This window comes from Hirundo rustica (genome assembly GCF_015227805.2).
Source record: "Hirundo rustica isolate bHirRus1 chromosome 3 unlocalized genomic scaffold, bHirRus1.pri.v3 SUPER_3_unloc_BUSCO_208931at7742, whole genome shotgun sequence".
NCBI classification, from domain to species: Eukaryota; Metazoa; Chordata; class Aves; order Passeriformes; family Hirundinidae; genus Hirundo; species Hirundo rustica.
In genome coordinates, this window is record NW_026690172.1 from 3,141 (window position 1) to 20,000 (window position 16,860).

The 16,860-nt window shown below is 40.9% G+C and overlaps 1 protein-coding gene across 1 annotated transcript in view; it reads right to left on the bottom strand.

Annotated features, from left to right (window-relative positions):
• Positions 1–1,257: 1,257 nt before the first annotated feature.
• TFAP2D (transcription factor AP-2 delta) overlaps positions 1,258–16,860 on the bottom strand; it is a gene marked incomplete at its 3' end in the record, with an annotated part of 26,780 nt that continues 11,177 nt past the window's right edge. The window contains exons 4-6 of the mRNA XM_040091455.1: positions 10,397–10,562; positions 7,656–7,774; positions 1,258–1,399 (exon numbers count right to left, since the gene is read on the bottom strand). Coding sequence (XP_039947389.1) covers positions 1,258–1,399; positions 7,656–7,774; positions 10,397–10,562 — 427 coding nt within the window. The remainder of the gene's footprint in view (positions 1,400–7,655; positions 7,775–10,396; positions 10,563–16,860) is intronic.

Consider the following 16,860-nt stretch of genomic DNA (forward strand, 5'->3'; position numbering starts at 1 on the left):
TGGTTTATTCTCATGCCTCTGAAATTCCTTGAGCCCCTAAATGTGGCTAGAGGTAAGAATAAGATTATATTCCACCTATATTATTCCTTTTAATGTACAGGGGAATTAAGAACATGATCTATGAGGTCTCTCATCACCTTTACAACCAGAAAATTCCCCCTGATCCACATGGTGATGCTTTTATCACCCCTGGGAAGGATCACAGGCTGTATTCATGGGATTCACAAGCATGAGATGTTTGAGTGCATCTCATCTCTGGATCACTGTCAGGGCGGAGTGCTCTGGATACAAGAGGGACACCAAGGCCAGGAATATTCCCAAAGCAGGAGGACACTGGGATACAAAGGACAATCCTGTTTCTGGCCAGCACTTTCCCCTAGTACAGGGAAATTCCACCCTGTTGGATAAATCACAGCCTGGAAGGTTTTCAAACACTTCCAGCATGAAGGGGATGGTTTGAGAGCTTGGATTTGTGGTCTCAGCTCTACTTCAGCCTCAAATACGACGCTGCAGTGGGCACATTGAGGCTGTGAACATGCTCAAGGTTGCCCCACACAGTCAGACCACACACCTAGGGCAGGTCTACCCTGCTCTACACAGACTTTATTTCTGTTTCCCATGGCTCATGAAGGCTAATTCCTTCCTCATCGAGGCTAATTAACCTAGTGGGAAGTGTTATCCTAACATGATGTTACTGCTCCAGGGAGCCGAGTGGCTTGTTTAGAGTGAAGTCTGATGCCTCTTTGTGTCTTTAATGTCTTTAGCAAAGCTCCCCTGCTGTTGTACATTGTTCCAGTGTCTTTGACTTCAGGGGAGCTCTTGCAGTTTGCATCCAGAGAGGATCTGTCCTTCTGCAAACCAGCTCTCCCTCAGCAGACAAACGATAATTATTCAGCAGTAACCGGTACTCCAGTAAAAGCTCAGATCTCCTGATCACACACAAACAGGAGACAAAGCCAGCCTCTGTCCCATAGACCTCACCATGTAACAATATCCTCTGTTCTCATCTAAACCAAAGCATCTGGGAAGATGTACGTGCCCCTTTAACCACAGGCAGTGAGGGCACAGCCACTGAAAATACGGTGCCTCTTTCAGCATCTCCAAGGAGCATTGCTCTCAGCCGCAGTCAGCAGCGCTGTTGTGATAGCAGTCACCACATCCCAGCTCCATACTCCCACTCCTCCCTCCCCCAGCCCACAGATCCAACATGGAGAAGTGACAGACCGATTTCTTTTTTCGCTTCCCCTCTCTCCTTACTTTGTCGCTAGGATCATCTTTTTCCTCGCTGTCTGCTCTTTCTGTTCCATGTGCTGTCTGGCAATGTGCTCTCCTACTGCCTTGGCAGGGAACTCTGTTTCACAGGTGTAGCCGAAATCTCTGGCCAAATGTAGTGCTTCCCCTGCGGTCAAACAAAATGGGTCAGTCGTTTTTTAGGATTATTTATTATTAATATTATCACCATCATCATCATCATCATCATCTGTTATTATTATTACAGAATTTATTACACTCTTTTAAAAAACCCCAAACAGTAGCAAGTCATTCTCAAGCCAGTCACGCACTTCAGCCCCACTGGCCTGCTGATGTTTAGTCATCAGCTGGTGCCAGGCAGAAGACAGGATGAATATTCCTCTCATCAGGTGGGAGGATGTCCCTCCCATGAGAAAATGCCAGCCAAGACACTCGGCCTTGCCACCAGTGAGTATTGGGCAGCTGCCCAATTCTGCCAGCCCTGTTAATCGTCGATATTCAAGGTATGGAAAAGAGCGGAAAATAGGAATAACTATGGGAATTCCACAGCTGTTCTGAGCAACATAATAAAATGTTCAATTATTAATTTAACTTCATTTAGTTATTAAATTAAATCATTAAACACCCGGGAGTGCTGATTTCTCCCTATTTACTATGATCTGACATGAGAAGGTGCAACAGCAGAGAAGATGGGGAGATGAATCCCATCCTCAGCAAGGCTTGGTTAAGCCAAGGAAGAGGAAAAGTTCCATGGAAACAGTGGTCCTGTGCCAGGGACAGTATGAGGAATAAGAAACTGCAGGCACTGACCTCTGTTCCAACTCCATTCTCTCCCTTTTGAGATATTATTGCCTCTCCTTATACCACTGGAGTTTTTATGGAAAAACACCTTTTGATTTTCCACAAGAAAATACTTTACTGAGTGTTTATCTGTTCCAGTTTATTCAGGTACTGACAAAATTAATGAACCACTCCCAGGCAATGTTTGCTGATGGAGCTACATCAACAAACCAGCTTCTACAACCTCTACAGCTGTAACCAAATTTACAGCAAAAAAATTGAAGATTATAGCCAAAATCATCTATCTTTTGATTTTTTTTTAAACATGATTTCTAGTATTCCCCAAAAGAATGAAGACATTAACAAGCAATCAGCATCTCTGAGTTCAAAGGAGAAACAATTTCCATTTAGTCTGCAGCTTCTAGAAAAGTAAAATAACTTTCAGTGAAAACTAAATGGATTTCAGTGAAAATAAAATATGTGATAAGTTAACAGAATCAGGACGAACAGGCATAGAGCTGTCTGATTGCTTTGTATTTCAAACATCTACCCCAGACTTCTTCCTGGGTGAGAAAGGGTACAAATTTAAGCCATAGCTTTTACATTTCTGTAGAGTAGTTTCAAGCCATCTATTTCAAATATACTTTTAATCTTCCATAAATAAAGTCTTACAGAGTTAAATAAGTTCAGAAGAGGGACAGGTTTTTCTCTTCAAATAAATTCTGTTAAAATACTTGATAGGTTTATCAGCATGGAAAGAAAATAAAAGCGAAGCCCTTTGAAGCTGTCATCAGGTGGAATTGCAATTCTCCAAACAGCTTCATCATGGTCCCAGTCAGTCCCAGTAATAATACAAGGAACGTAAACAGCAAAGAATTTAAACATTTAGCCATTAGAAATGTCTTGGTTTCTTCAAGAGAGCAGAGCTTTTTTGTGTTGAAATGTAGGCATACATTTAACATGATCGACATGTTAAGTGACTGAAATGAGAAAGCTTCCACTTACAGTTAGAAAAAAGGGAATGAAAATCTGAATTTTCATTCAAATTTATATTTACAAAGATGGTGGGTATTATTTGCTAGATCTGTGAAAATGATATTAAACTGTTCTGATAATCTGAGAAAATTGTTCAAAAGTATAAAACCTGTCTGGAGCTGGGATTGTGATTGTCATACAAAACCATTTGAGCAAAAAGAAAAAAAGTTACTTATCTCTTCATGGATATAAATTGGTAAAATGTAGATACAAATGTAATTACTGTTTTAAATAAAATAATAATTAAAATACTTTAAATTAAAATTGAAAATATTTTTGCTGGGAATGAAAACCTCGTGTATACTACAAATGCACTTTTATTCATAGAAACAAGCATATACTATAAGGAGTAGGCATCCTGAATTGTAACTACAAATTCTAAATAAAATAAAAATTTGGACTTGAGAACACTCTGCAGATGATTTCTTCTTTCTCATTGTTGAACAAAGATTGAACAAATGTATAATTTTAAACCGGGACCAAATGATGATTTGATATTTAGAAGTGTACTGTGATATACTCAGTTTTTGTGAATAGATGTCCCTTTGATTACTGCACAGGAGGATAAAATCTGCTTGGTGGGGGAAATTAGTTTATACAAAATGACATAGAGTATGTTCTTTCTTTTTCTACAACATAATTTGGACAAACATTTACTTTGGGAGAAAATGTGTAAATGCTGGAAATGTGGATGAACTGACCAGTTTGCTTTTACCTTACATTTCCCATGTTCTGCCTAGTTGTTATTTACGTCAGCGCAGGAATCACGAGAACGGTAGAAACCACTAAAATCCCTGACTTTCATGGTTAGTTGCCTTGTTTCAATATAAATTCAACCTAAAATCAAATTTCCCCCTGTGTGACACCCCCAGCTCTTTCCTCCAGCCGAGACAAAGTGATGTTGGGAATCCTGGACTCTCCTCAAACCCAGCTCTCTCCTCCTCCTCTGCAGTCTGACAACAGACCAGCGAGCTTTGCACCATGGAAAAGGACAACTGGTGCAGCAGAGCTGGCAGAGACAGCTCTGGAAAGCCTCGGTGGGAGAGCAGCCGAGTACCTCGGAAGGTTTCTGTGGGCAGGTGCAGGGAGTGGCGTGGGGTCCCCTGGGGCCAACAAGAGTGAGAGCTGCTCCCGTGCAGAGTGAAGGCAGGGGCTGTGTCCCCAGGAGAGGGACACTCGGCATCTGAACCTCCCACTCTCTGCTCGGCTGTGCCTCCTCCGGATGCTCTAGCCGGCAAAAATGTTACTCAGGGGGGAGGAGGGACAGGCGGGAGGTGGAAGGAAAGTTTATTCTATTTGTAGGGTGAGAAGGGAGGAGGAACAAATGGAAGGATGTTTAAACAAAGGCTGGTGGGGGAGAGGTGTGATAGCTGAGAGCACGATGAAAAAAGAAACCACTGACCTATTTTTCTCAAGAGTTTTGGTCCCCAAATGATCAATCTCATTAATTCTGTGTCTAGGAAATTTGGTGTCTTAATAAAGTTTGACAGGAAAACAAACTCCAGATTTTTTTTTTTTTTTTTTTTTTTTAGTTTTTCCTTTTGTTTACCTGATGGTTTAAAAATCATTCAAGCACAATTTTTGCCTGCATCTGCAATCACATTTATGTTTTTAAGTGACCCATTCAAACAGAAGGGGACATCTCCCCTCTTTTCACATCCTTCCTTCCTCCCACTGGAGAAGTTTTGACTCTTTTGAACGTACAGTAAAGCTTAGCCTTGGAAATACTAGTGTTTATTCGAGGAGCCTTTATTTTAGGGCTGATATGTAGGAATTTTCCTTTTGGAGCTCGTAAGAAAAATGACCTTTCCCTCCATCTAGTCCAGGCACTAGAGGGCATCCCTCTCCTGCAGGTTACACAAAGATGTGTCCCCAAACTGCTCAGGAGAGTCCCGCGACACTGACTTCATCCTCCGTCTGCCTTTCCACTCGCTGTGCTGATTTATGTGGATGACAAAGATCTGTCAAACAATTCCTATTCTGGGCCGCAGATGTCCCTACCAAAGACTCTAAAGATGTGACCTGATCAAGCCGACAGTAAACAACCTGCAGCAAAGCAGAACTCCAGAAGAAAAACTGCAGAAAACAAGAGGCCGCAGAATAATTTTCACAAAACCTGGACCTTCGTGCAACAGCCACAGCCCAGAAATAAATTGCAGTTCCTCCTTGAGCTTAACAGGCTCCCCAAAACTCAATGATTACAGTATGTTTTAGAGGAAGAGAAATATTAGTCATGCCAGAGATTTTTGACTTGGTTTTGGTCAATAAACGCAATAATCCTGCAACTAATTTTGCCTTGTCTTACATCACATAGATATTCAAGAGGTTGGGCATGCTTTTACCTTAAAGAGATATTAAAACCTCAATATACTGAAGACTGTGAGGACCTTTAGTAATAATAAATTTAGAACCATCTAAAGAAGTCAAGAGTGACACAATCCTGGGTCCTTATGAGAGGTCCACAGAGTGTACCTGATATTTTAGAGATTTAATAAAACTTACACATTATTATTTCAATTTCGGTATTGCTATCACACCAAAAAAGCTCATGTTGCTTTCTCTCTGGGTTCTCTAAACCACAGAATAAGCCTGTGTTCTTCCATTTCTGCCTCCTCCAGCAGCAGGAACCATTGAAGAATGGTTTTCCTTGAAGAAATTGTGCTGTAAGTTAGTTCCACCTGGGAGGAATGCCTGCATGTTGAAAGTGAGAACAGATTATACCACCAAGAATTCAATGAGCACTGCCAAATTTGACCCAGAGCTGGTCACACAGACAGGAAATGAGTTTCCCTTAGTTTTCTGTTGGAATGTTAATGTGGTGGTGTGTCCTAGAGTGTGTCCGGGACATGGTGTCATTCCCCAATATTCCATTGGATAAAATTCATGATTAACATATCCAGACAAAAAAGTCTCTGCCAAGGTGAGCTCAGGCACATCAGTGTTCATCTTTAGGACTCGCAGCCAGGCAGTCCAAGAACAGAAGCAAGGCTTGATACCAGCTTGTACTGGCTTTGAATAAAGGGCAGGGAGGCGGGCACAGCTCCATTCCTGGGAAGCAGGAATGACTGTTCCCAGGCACCCTGACTTACAGTAAAGGAACTCAGCCATCAACCCCAGGCCAGCAATTGTCAGACAGCTCCTCCCACTCCGTTTCTTCTGTTGAATGAATAACTGGCCACAGAATCCTGGAATCATGGAATGGTCTGGGTTGGAAGAAACCTTAAAAGGCCTCCAGTTCCACCCCCTGCCATGGTCAGGGACACCTCCCGCTATCCCAGGCTGCTCCAAGCCCTGTCCAGCCTGGCCTTGGACACTTCCAGGGATCCAGGGTCAGCCACAGCTTCTCTGGACGACCTGTGCCAGGGCCTCTCCACGCTCATCAGGAAGAATTTCTTCCTAATTTCAGCTTTCAGCTTAGAGCCATTGCTCTGTTACCCAGCTGTGTTTATTCCTCCCTGACCTGAGATGCTTGAAGGTGGGAACAGCTCTTGCTCCTCTAACTTGGTACCTTTTCTAAGACCATGTGACATGGACACACCTGCATTTCAGAACAGCCCCATTGAACTTCCTTCTGCTCAGTGACCCCTGAAAGTCTCAGTCCCTTGTCACAGATGCTGAAAACCTCCAATTTTCAGGATTCAATGCCATTTCTGCCTTGAAAAGTCTCCATCCTTTGAGATAAATAAAAAGCTCACAAGGTCTTGAGCAAGTCTTCTAATTGACCCTGCTTGGAGCAGAAGGATTGGCCTGGGAGATCATCAGAGGTGTCTTCCAGCCTCTGTAATTCTGTAATTCTGTGGTAATATGTGCTGAGACCTCAGCCTACTTGCCTAGATCTGTATGGACCTTTCAGGCTATGATTGTAGAAGGTATTGACCTTTAGGATGAGCTGAGTTCTCTCAGCATCAAGGAGGAGGGATCTGAAATTCCCAGAGCTGCTACTCGCAGCCAAACAACAAACTGGGTACTTAGTGGATTCACCCAGAACAGAAGAGATGCAGGTAAAGTTTCTTCCCTTTGCCTGAGGGGTTTGAACCTACATCTCCCAGCTGAAGGTTTGAAGAGCCTGGCAGTATTTGGTGAATGATATTTAAACAACAAATAAAGGCCAAGAAAGTATCTCCTGAGCCTGTCTAGATATTATCTGAAAACAGATTTCACTCATTTATGTGTGTGGGGAAAAGGCTTGTCTAAATATTATGCTTTCTTATGGGAGAAAAAAAAGAAATCATCACATTTTTGGACCAGCTCCAGGAAATTCACAAGTTTTAAAAAAAAGGAGGATAAACAAACCTACTTATAGTGTTGGTATAAGGCATTCATCTCCCTCACAAGAGCACTCAGATGATCGATTTGTAAGCACAAATCAATGCTGGGGAAACTGCAGGACCAAGACACTTGCTGGGGGCCAAGATATCTCTGAGTAAACTTCCATTTTTGCCACTCACTCTGTGTCTGTGGCTTTAGGCAAGCCAGGTTTCTTTATAGAAAATACAGATTATGGAATTTAACCCTATGGCTGAATAGGGTTGCATGCCATGAAACATTTAAATTACCGTTATATCCTATTGCAATATTAGAGACCCTACCTTCTACCAGGGAAGTCAAGAGTGTGACATTTGCTGCTTTTCTTCTTCCTGCAGGCAAATTCAGTCCAAGTCTGTCTAATTTTTCTCGCAAGCAGCGTCCTCCGTTCTTGGATTTTGCTCTGTCACAAAAGAACACCAGGAAAGAGAGATACTTGTCACTATTCTGCACCTTTCACCCATGTTAATATAAGCCTAGAAATTGTACACACTTTGCTGACAAATGTGTATGTGGGGTAATGCCTGCAGCAGTGACATCAATGGGAAATATTTCAGATCTGTATTCTTATTGTCCTGCTTGCTCCTGGTGATTCTTTAAGGTGGTTTAAGATTCTTCAAGGTGGTTCTTTGGCAAAGTTAGAGATTTCAATGCCTGTCATGGGGCATCAGATCTTCAGGCAGCTTTCCACCTAGTGCAGCCCAGTGTCCTGATTTGGGCACGGCACCTGGGATTACAGTGGCTAAATATAAATATTGACAGTGCAAACACTTATATCTGATTTAGCCAAGCCAGGTTCCAAAGACAAAGTAGAGAGAAAAATTCCAGAATTAGATTAAACAAATATCCACAACGAGTGGTTTGTCTGGCTATTAAAGAAAGACAGATAGTTACTTAAATGCAGATTTCTATGTGGAACTCAGCTCTAACGAGACAATTGATGTAGACACCTTAGTACTCAGACATGTTGTCTGCAAAGCCCAAAACTCACAAGTAAGAAGGTCAAGGCAATAGGAAACGCTGAAGCTGAAATCTCAGCCATCATTTGTTGTCTGTGCCCCTATGCCAAACACCCACTTCCCTTTGTTCTCACAAAATGGGTCCTGGTGTGTCCCAGCTGCTTTTCTGCACCGCCTCAGTGCTTGAAGCATTTGAGACAAATCCGCTTCAGCAGCAAATGTAAGTTCAAATTCTTCCTCAGCCTGAGCGAATTTTAACCTGTATCTTCCAAAGAGATGCAGCAGCCAGCTGACAGCAAATAACTAATGTTAAAATGCTTAAACAATGACTAAAACAGTGACTGGAACCCTGATATCTCCCATCTCAAATGAATGACCTGTCCATTAACAAGGTAAGAGTCTACACCTTTGCTTTTGTACAAGAAATGCATAATTAACCCCAAATGAGATTGAGGTGCCCTCAGCTTAGAAAAGTAATCATTGAGTAGTAAAAATAATTAACTAAATATTTTGAGTTTCATGTTCAAGTTCCTTCAGGCAGAGGAAGGAACTAAACATGAAATATCACCGTTTGGATGCCTGCTTTTATGCATTAAAAAAATACCACAACTTTGGCCACATTGTTTGTCAGAAAATATCTTCTGAAAATAATTTTTTTCTTTATTCAGAAGATCACTTTATTCCCAAAGCAAGCTATTTGGGAAAATAGGTAATCAGTGACGGCTGACAGGATGCAACAGCAAGCTTCAAGGTCTCAGGCAAACAATCAATGAGATTTTGGTTTTGCAAATCTTTCCTGGTCAAATACAGAGTGTTTGAGCCCGTTCTCTAGCTGTGAAACCCTCAGTTACAAACTGACCAAATCTGTTCCATTCCTCTCTGATTCATAAATTAGCACAGAATAAGCACATCCAAACTGCAGACAGGGAGGAGTCTGACTTGACTTTTACAAAATCCTGAACGGTGCCCAGGGTTAATTTGGGAGAGGAGATATTTAGCCTTGGTCAATTGTGAGCATCATTCAAGCATTTTAAAAGGGGAGAGAAGTGAGCCCCCACATTCAAGTCGATGCCCTTGAATCCATCATAGCTTACACTGTATTGAGGAAATCTGCAGTATGAGTATTTAAAATGAAAATTAGCTGAAGGTTTCTCCAGGATGAAACAAATAGAGGGGAAAATTTTGGTGGATGCAGGTTTTGGATTTCAATGCCCATAGACACAGTTAAATGGGACTTACGCCTCAAAAACAATTTATGGTCTAGAGTCATTATTCTCCAAGATGTCTCGAGACAGCTCTTGAGCGCCTGCGTGTCTCAGGTTGGTTAAAATTACTTTCAGTATAGGCACGAGGATCAGTGTGGCCTTCAGTGCCAGCAGTGAAATAGCCGATGACTTTCCAGCTAGTTTTGATCAAAGGGTGCTCAAGCAGCTGATGCCATCTGAGCTGACACCTCGGGGACACCGTGACTTAGACATGCTTGGCTGAATTACAGTTGCCTCCTAGTTTTCCTCTTGCAATGTGAGGCACAGTCTGCCCCTTTGCTTCTTTCTGCTCCTGCTCTCTGCAGGTGTCTGCTCTGGTCAGTGAAGGGTCAGAGGCAAAACTTTACCTAATTATTAGCTTCTCCCCTAGTATGTCACAATGAGAAAAGTAAAACCAGCTGATTCTGTCTTTTTTTGTGTTCAAAAAATATGCAGAGAAAGGAAGAAAAAGGCATCTCTATACCTCGGTGTTTTATTTTTTTGTTGAGTGAGGGCTGTAACTCTTATAAAATGATTTGCTTTGAGATAGTTTCTCAGAAAGAATTTAGATATGTAGCTCTGGTAAAAATTTCCACACATTGAATTTTCATTTTCCTTTTTTTTTTTTTTTTTTTTTTTCCCTCAAAGCAAGTCAAAGCAACATCTATCCAAGTCTGATGAGTAACTGAAAAGAGGAGGTAAAAAAAAAATCAGTTGGATGAAAAACGTAAGCTTGCTAATTTACTGAAAATTTCTCAAACCCCCCAAAATTACAGCAATTACAGCATTGTCTAGTTGTTGTTACCCTCACCTTCATCTTACCTTCTCAAAATTCCTCCGAGGAGGGAAGCGTTGAGGCATTCTGGTGGTGAAAGGCGCCTTTTCACCTCTGCGATGGTCACTTTGTACTTGGAAGTGGAGCTGAGCAGAGACAAGCGGCCAGGAACGGAGCAGAACAGGTCGGTGGGGTTGACAACGCAGGTGCCACCTACAGAAAAAACAAAAAATCAAAGTGTGGGAAACCTCCTCTCCTGTGTTTCGACATACTCAACCATGAAGAGCAGTTCTGCTGTTCCCTTCTGTCTGGTTTTGTTAGGGTTTGGTTTTTCTTAGGGCATGTGTGGTTTGGGCTTCTATAATATTATTGTTTTGAGAGAAAAAAAAAAAAAAAAAAAGTGTTCTGGAATTTCAGTGTGGGAATAGTGAATTGTTAGATCTCATAAGCTTTACAGTCAAAATAACTTGTTATGGTTATTTGATATCAATTGATTTTGTACTCTGAAAAAAATTACTGATTATCACTAAGGTCTCTCCAACCTACTATGATTAAAAAAATAAGATTGAACCCTCACTCACAATTAAAAAAACCCCATGATTTTTGAAAATATTAGGATGTTGGTCCTAATGAGAAATGTTAAATTTAACTCTCATAGCAGTATTTAGGATTACAAAGATACAAGAACACTGCGGGTTTGCAGTGATTTGCAGCATGAACAGCTTTCCACACCTTTGAACTCACAAATTCCTTCCAAAGATAGGTCAAATCCTCAGCTGATATTAATGATTGAAATTTATTGAGCTACATCAGTTTATCTCAGGTTAGCTCTGCAATTGTTTATTTCTTGAGAGTGGCGATTACTTGGCCTGGGTCTAAAACTGCTGAATGATCACCAAATCTTTCAGTCAAGACTGTGATCAATAACTCCTCAGGCAAAACTGAGCTTTTAACTTAAAGTTAATATGAGAAAGAGAAAGAGAGAAAACTTTCTCTGCAACCGATCCAAGAGAGTACAACAAACTCCCAGAGGAGAAAAAAAAAAAAAAAAAAAAAAAAAAAAAGAAAGAAATAATCTTAACGATTAACACATATTTTATCACCAAGCACAAAACACTTTTCTTTGACCTGCGTTCTCCAACCTGTCTACAACAAAAAAATCTCTGGAAGAAATAAATCTTACCACTGCATGCACTATTATTCCCTGGGGGAAAGATGAGGGAAAAAAAAAAAAAAAAATTAGCTGCCTATGACAGTGATACCAAATATCATATAATTCAGTGCACTACTAGAAGTGATTCAGATGGTTTATGTGAAGATGATGATACGAAGACCTTCTTAGAGCAGAATTAATCTGTGCTTATCACTCATGCTTAAAGGAAACACACTGTATCTTTTAAGATACCCTGATAGTTTCTTTTTTCCTGTGAACACCTTAATCTTTCTTAACTACAAAAGCTCACTTTGTTGTGCTTAAATTTTTTCATTTCTAACCTAAATTCTATAAATAGAATAGAATAGAATAGAATAGAATAGAATAGAATAGAATAGAATAGAATAAATAGAATGACAATTAAAAGCTCACTTTGGGCAAGATCCTACACCTTTTTCTTTATCAACTTACACATGCAGCCCTCTTAAAATTAAGGTGACTCAATTCCACTTCTCACAGAGACAGACTGAAGGATGAACCTTCATTAAATGCAGACTATTGCTTGCTTACATAAGGCAAACAGAATTTCTTTCCAAATATTTCAGCTCTTGAAGGTATATTTAAACATTTGTGCTGACAGCAACACCAGAAAAGAACATCTTTTGGTATCAATCCCAGATGGATGAGATCCTGACTCAGTACAGCAGGGTATTTTATGACTTCTAATTATGTTCCAGGGCAGATATTAGTGTCCACTTCTCAGACAGGATATAGAGACAATTCGTGCATCACCAAAATATAGGCACATCAAGGGCACTGATGCACATTTTAACACAGCTCAAAGCTACAATTAATGAGCTCATAAGCTCAAACGCAGAAATCTGGCGCCACACGCCTGAAATAATTTTGGGTCTGTGTTGTTTTGGTGTGTTTGGGTTTTCTTTTTTTTTTCCAGAAACCTGTAAATATTTTCAAGCAACATTTTCAAACTTCTGGTCTGTCAGGTACATTTGTGAAGAGCGTTAACACAGAGTAAGATCTGTTTGTTTGGCATCTGCCACACAATGCATATACACACGTGTGTATATATATATATATACGTGTCAAGAAAACAGTAGCGCTGTGTACATATTTATTTACTTCAGTGAGTCTTTAGATTTTGTAACGAGTGAGACTGTACTGAAATCCATGTCATATTAAAGTTCATCTCCTTGCCAGGTTAAGCCAGTATGTGCACCCTTTATGCCAGATAAATAATTGTTCCTTTAATCCAAAACCTGTTACCCTGCAGCTGCTCCTACCCTAACCAGAATTTACTGGAACACTTCTTATTACTCTTTAGTAGAAAGTTGCTTGCAGTCTGAAATATTTTAAAATATCATGCCTAAGCAATGTGATCTAAACCAAAGCAACTCCAGGTAAGCCAAGTATGGGTTAAAAGTAAAAGAGATCAGCAAGTCTACGTTATTTGCTTTCCAGGAAGATGGGAACAAGTAGCAAATTCTAAGAAGGTAAAATCTATTGCATATAATTATTTCACTCTATTAATTATTCATTGACACAGCAACAGAGAGAGGTGTGGTGCTTTTGAGATGAAGATATGTCTTTGTCACAAACCATGTGCATTTTTGAAGGCACAAATTTCCTGCCACAAACACCACCTTGGAGAGGAGATGGATGAAGCCCTGGCCTTTGCGCCATGGGGTAAACAGAGAAAAGCATAGAGGGCTGCTGGAAAGAGAGGAGAAAGGAGAAGGGCAGCTGCACAGGAAGATGAGGGATTAGGTTTCTTGTCAAACACGCTTCAGAGTATTCCTTCCTTCCTTCTGATCATGTGTTGGAGTGGACAAACGATTTCACAAAGCAGTTTAACATGAAGACCACAAGATAGGTTTTAAGGGGAACTAAACAGCAGTGGCTTTTTTTTCCTCGTCAACACAATGCCACTGTAGGTGCTGTTGGAAAAGTCAATCCTCACTTAATTGTTGAGCTAATCTTGTCATAACAGAGTATTTGAGAGGTGGGATGCTAAGATACCAGCAGAAGAAGCAGAAATAATGCCTCAAAAAAACAGAGTGGAAATAATGCTTTTTGTGAGTCTAATGATTCAGCCTGGAGATCCCTGTTTCTCTCAGCAGTTTTTACTGGCTTTGGAAATTTTTACAGAATAACTTCTGGTGCCAGGACACATAAATCCCTCTCAGCTCATCAAATTAAGAGCCCAACATGCAGGAAAAGTAAAGTAATATGCCCACAAGTGTGCCTGAAGTAGAGAAAGCTGTGGCCATTGCACCCTGACTCGTTATCCATGGCATTCATCCTAGACAAACCCAGAAAAAGGAAAAGGAGAGCAGGCAGACAGTGAGGTATCTGGTGGGATCATCCAGCTGATTGTCTCAGCAATTTGCGCTCTGAGTACCACGTGAAATTGGCTTGTGAGTGTTAAGAAGACTTTTTAAGACCACTGTTTATTCCCATAGAGAAGGGATTATGTCCTCTGATCTGACTTCATCTATTGCCATAAGATACTATGCAGATGACTGTAAATGGTGATGGTTGTGCTCTTACAGCCACATAGGTCTGGGAGAACAAACAGGACAAGATTTAGGCAAAGGGGGGATTATACTTTATATTGCAACTGATAGATTAGGGAAAAAATAAAAAAAGAAGGGAAGATTTCAGGCACTCAATCCCTTCATTAAGGCTTCTCTCTCATCCAGTTCTATTCAACTGCTTCTTTATTCATGACAGAATTTTAGTCTCTGATCTGTCATCTTCATGTTGATTTCAATAAATACAGCTGGTCACAAGATAAAAATGAGTGAGAAAGAGAGATGTTTTGTGCAGCTGACCTCATCTAGGTGAGAGACCAAGGGCCCAAAACTGCTGTGTACTGAATCCCCAAATCACCTCAAAAGGTTATATATAACCAGATGTAGTTAAAGATGTTCCTGCCCATCGCAAAGGATTGGACTAGATGACCTTTAAAGATCTCTTCCAACGCAAAATATTCTATGATTCTTATCTATGATTATTTTCAAGTGGCCTGAGGGAGGGGAATGACAAAGGCTGAGTTCTTTTTTATTAGTTTACTTTGTGCCCAATCCTGTTCCTTCTATCTGCCTGGTTCATGCTCAACAGTGTCCTCCCTCATGAGAAAGGTGCTCTTGCTTTGTTTCCCAAGCCCAGAATGAACAAAAGTTAGGCTGTGTGATGCTGGAGAAGGTAGTCAGAGCAAACATCGGGAGAGTATTTTCCCTCTCTTTTTCCTGTCTCCGCATCAAGTAGCTCATGTCGGTACAAAATGCCAACACAAGCTGATGATGGGTTGTGCAGATGACAGCAGGGAGAACAGAGCCATGCTGCAACCCGCCCGTCTTGTCAACACAATGAAAATCCCAATAACACACGTGGCCAGGAGAGCTGGGTCTGTTTGGGTTCTGCAGGTTCCCTTTGTACAGATGAGGAGAACAAAAGGGTGGCTGGAGTGTGGTGGTTTATTCTGATTTAGCTACTCGGGCACCTGCTGAAGTGCAAGGCTCCCTTACACCATCAGAGTAAAATATTTGTGCATCCTTTCATTGATAAAACCAATATTCTTAAATATTTTTATACTTTTCATAAACAATGTTTTCATTTTATCACTAATGAGAGAGACAAATATCTGTCAATGTCACTAGGTGGTTTTTATGCTTTAAATACTTTTTTTTTTTTTTTTTTTTTTAATGAGTGTCTGTAATTTTGTACACCCTTACACCCTCCAAGGTAATTTTTTATTTGTTAATTGTAATAGCCACAATATGATGAGTGTTTTGTATTCATTCAATACAACATAGACCCTTTCTCCAAGATATTCACCTGTAAATGTCACCTGTGTAAGGAAACATCATAATACACTGGTGGCAACAATGCAGAAGTGCTGTTTATTTTGTTTTTCAGGATATAGATATTTGTGTACTTGTGTACGTTATTAAGTATGAGCATACCTGAATGTCAACAGATTGATCTTATATAAAATATTAATAACATGCTATGCTTTTTATTAGTCTATTATTTATATCTACAGGTGCTGTTTGTGGGAGCTTCCAGTTTATAGTTTATTTTCTGCCCTGTGCTAAAATTCTGGCAATTTTAGAGGATGTTACAAAATAAAGACATTAGAATCTGCCTCTCTTTGTCTTTTCCCCCTTATTATGTAGCAAATGTAAGTAAGCAGTTATCAGTACACATTTTGTCAGTACTGTTTAATCCCACTTTCAGTTCCAAAAGGTCTATAAGCAATTTAAAAATGTTCTCCAGATTATCCTCAGATGACCCAGTCATTAATATCAGCAGCTAAATATTCAAAACTCTAAAACTAATCAACATTTGTCAAGTACTACATTTTTTTCCCCCAGTTATTCTTTTGGTTTCATTTAAGTTAACAGATTTTGTGTCATGTTGGTAACCATGTAAAAGCAGCTCATGCCACGGACAGACACAATTCCAAGATGCCCCTCACTACAATATTCATGCCAAGAAAACAAAGATATGCCTGCATGCCCAAAACATGAGGAATTTTTAAACAGAAACCAAAAGATTCAGTAAGAGTGAGGATTTCCAAGTTTCCAAGACCAGCCGCTTACCTACACCACGTTTTTAAGGATATTAAGAGCTGTTAGACTTTTAAGTGTAAGCAAAGTTAACGAATAGCTTGGGAGACGCAAAGTGGAAAGCTGGATAATACGATTAAGTGGGTTTGTTACAGGAAACTTTATACATTGTATGAACATGTGAAAACCTCTCCTGCCCCCAGAACCAGCCCTGCATTGTCAAGGTGTATCAGCACTGACACAGAACTTCCGCAGCTCCAGGACTGAAGGGTAAGATCCAAACCAGACCCCAAAGAAAAGACATCTGCTCCATTCCTCTTTCCCATAAACAAGGGAAATGTATCTCCCGATGCCTCTCCAGGTCGTCTCTGTGCCACTGGCTTGGGAAACCCGCTGAGCGCTGCTGGAGCGTGCCCGTGACCCTGTGCTGGTTCCTGCAGGACAAAGCCTTGGCCAGGCTGTGCGTTCTGTGTGTGAAGGCGCCGTAAGAGTTTGGGGCGCTGCCCAAGGTGCCCCACGAGTGGGGCAGAGAGAGGGATGTTAAAAGGGACAGAACGAATCTGTCCCAGGAGCCACAGGCCGGCTGCGTGTGTCCTGTACGTGGTGTGTGTTTGTTGTGTGCCCCCTTATCGTGTGCTCTGACACACTGCACCCCCAGAGTGTGTGCCTGGGTTTATGGGATCCCGTGGGCAGCTCTGCGTGGTGCACACCCCGTGTGTGCCTGCCTCCAAAATCTCCGCTGAGGCGGGCGAAGCTGGGGCTGTGC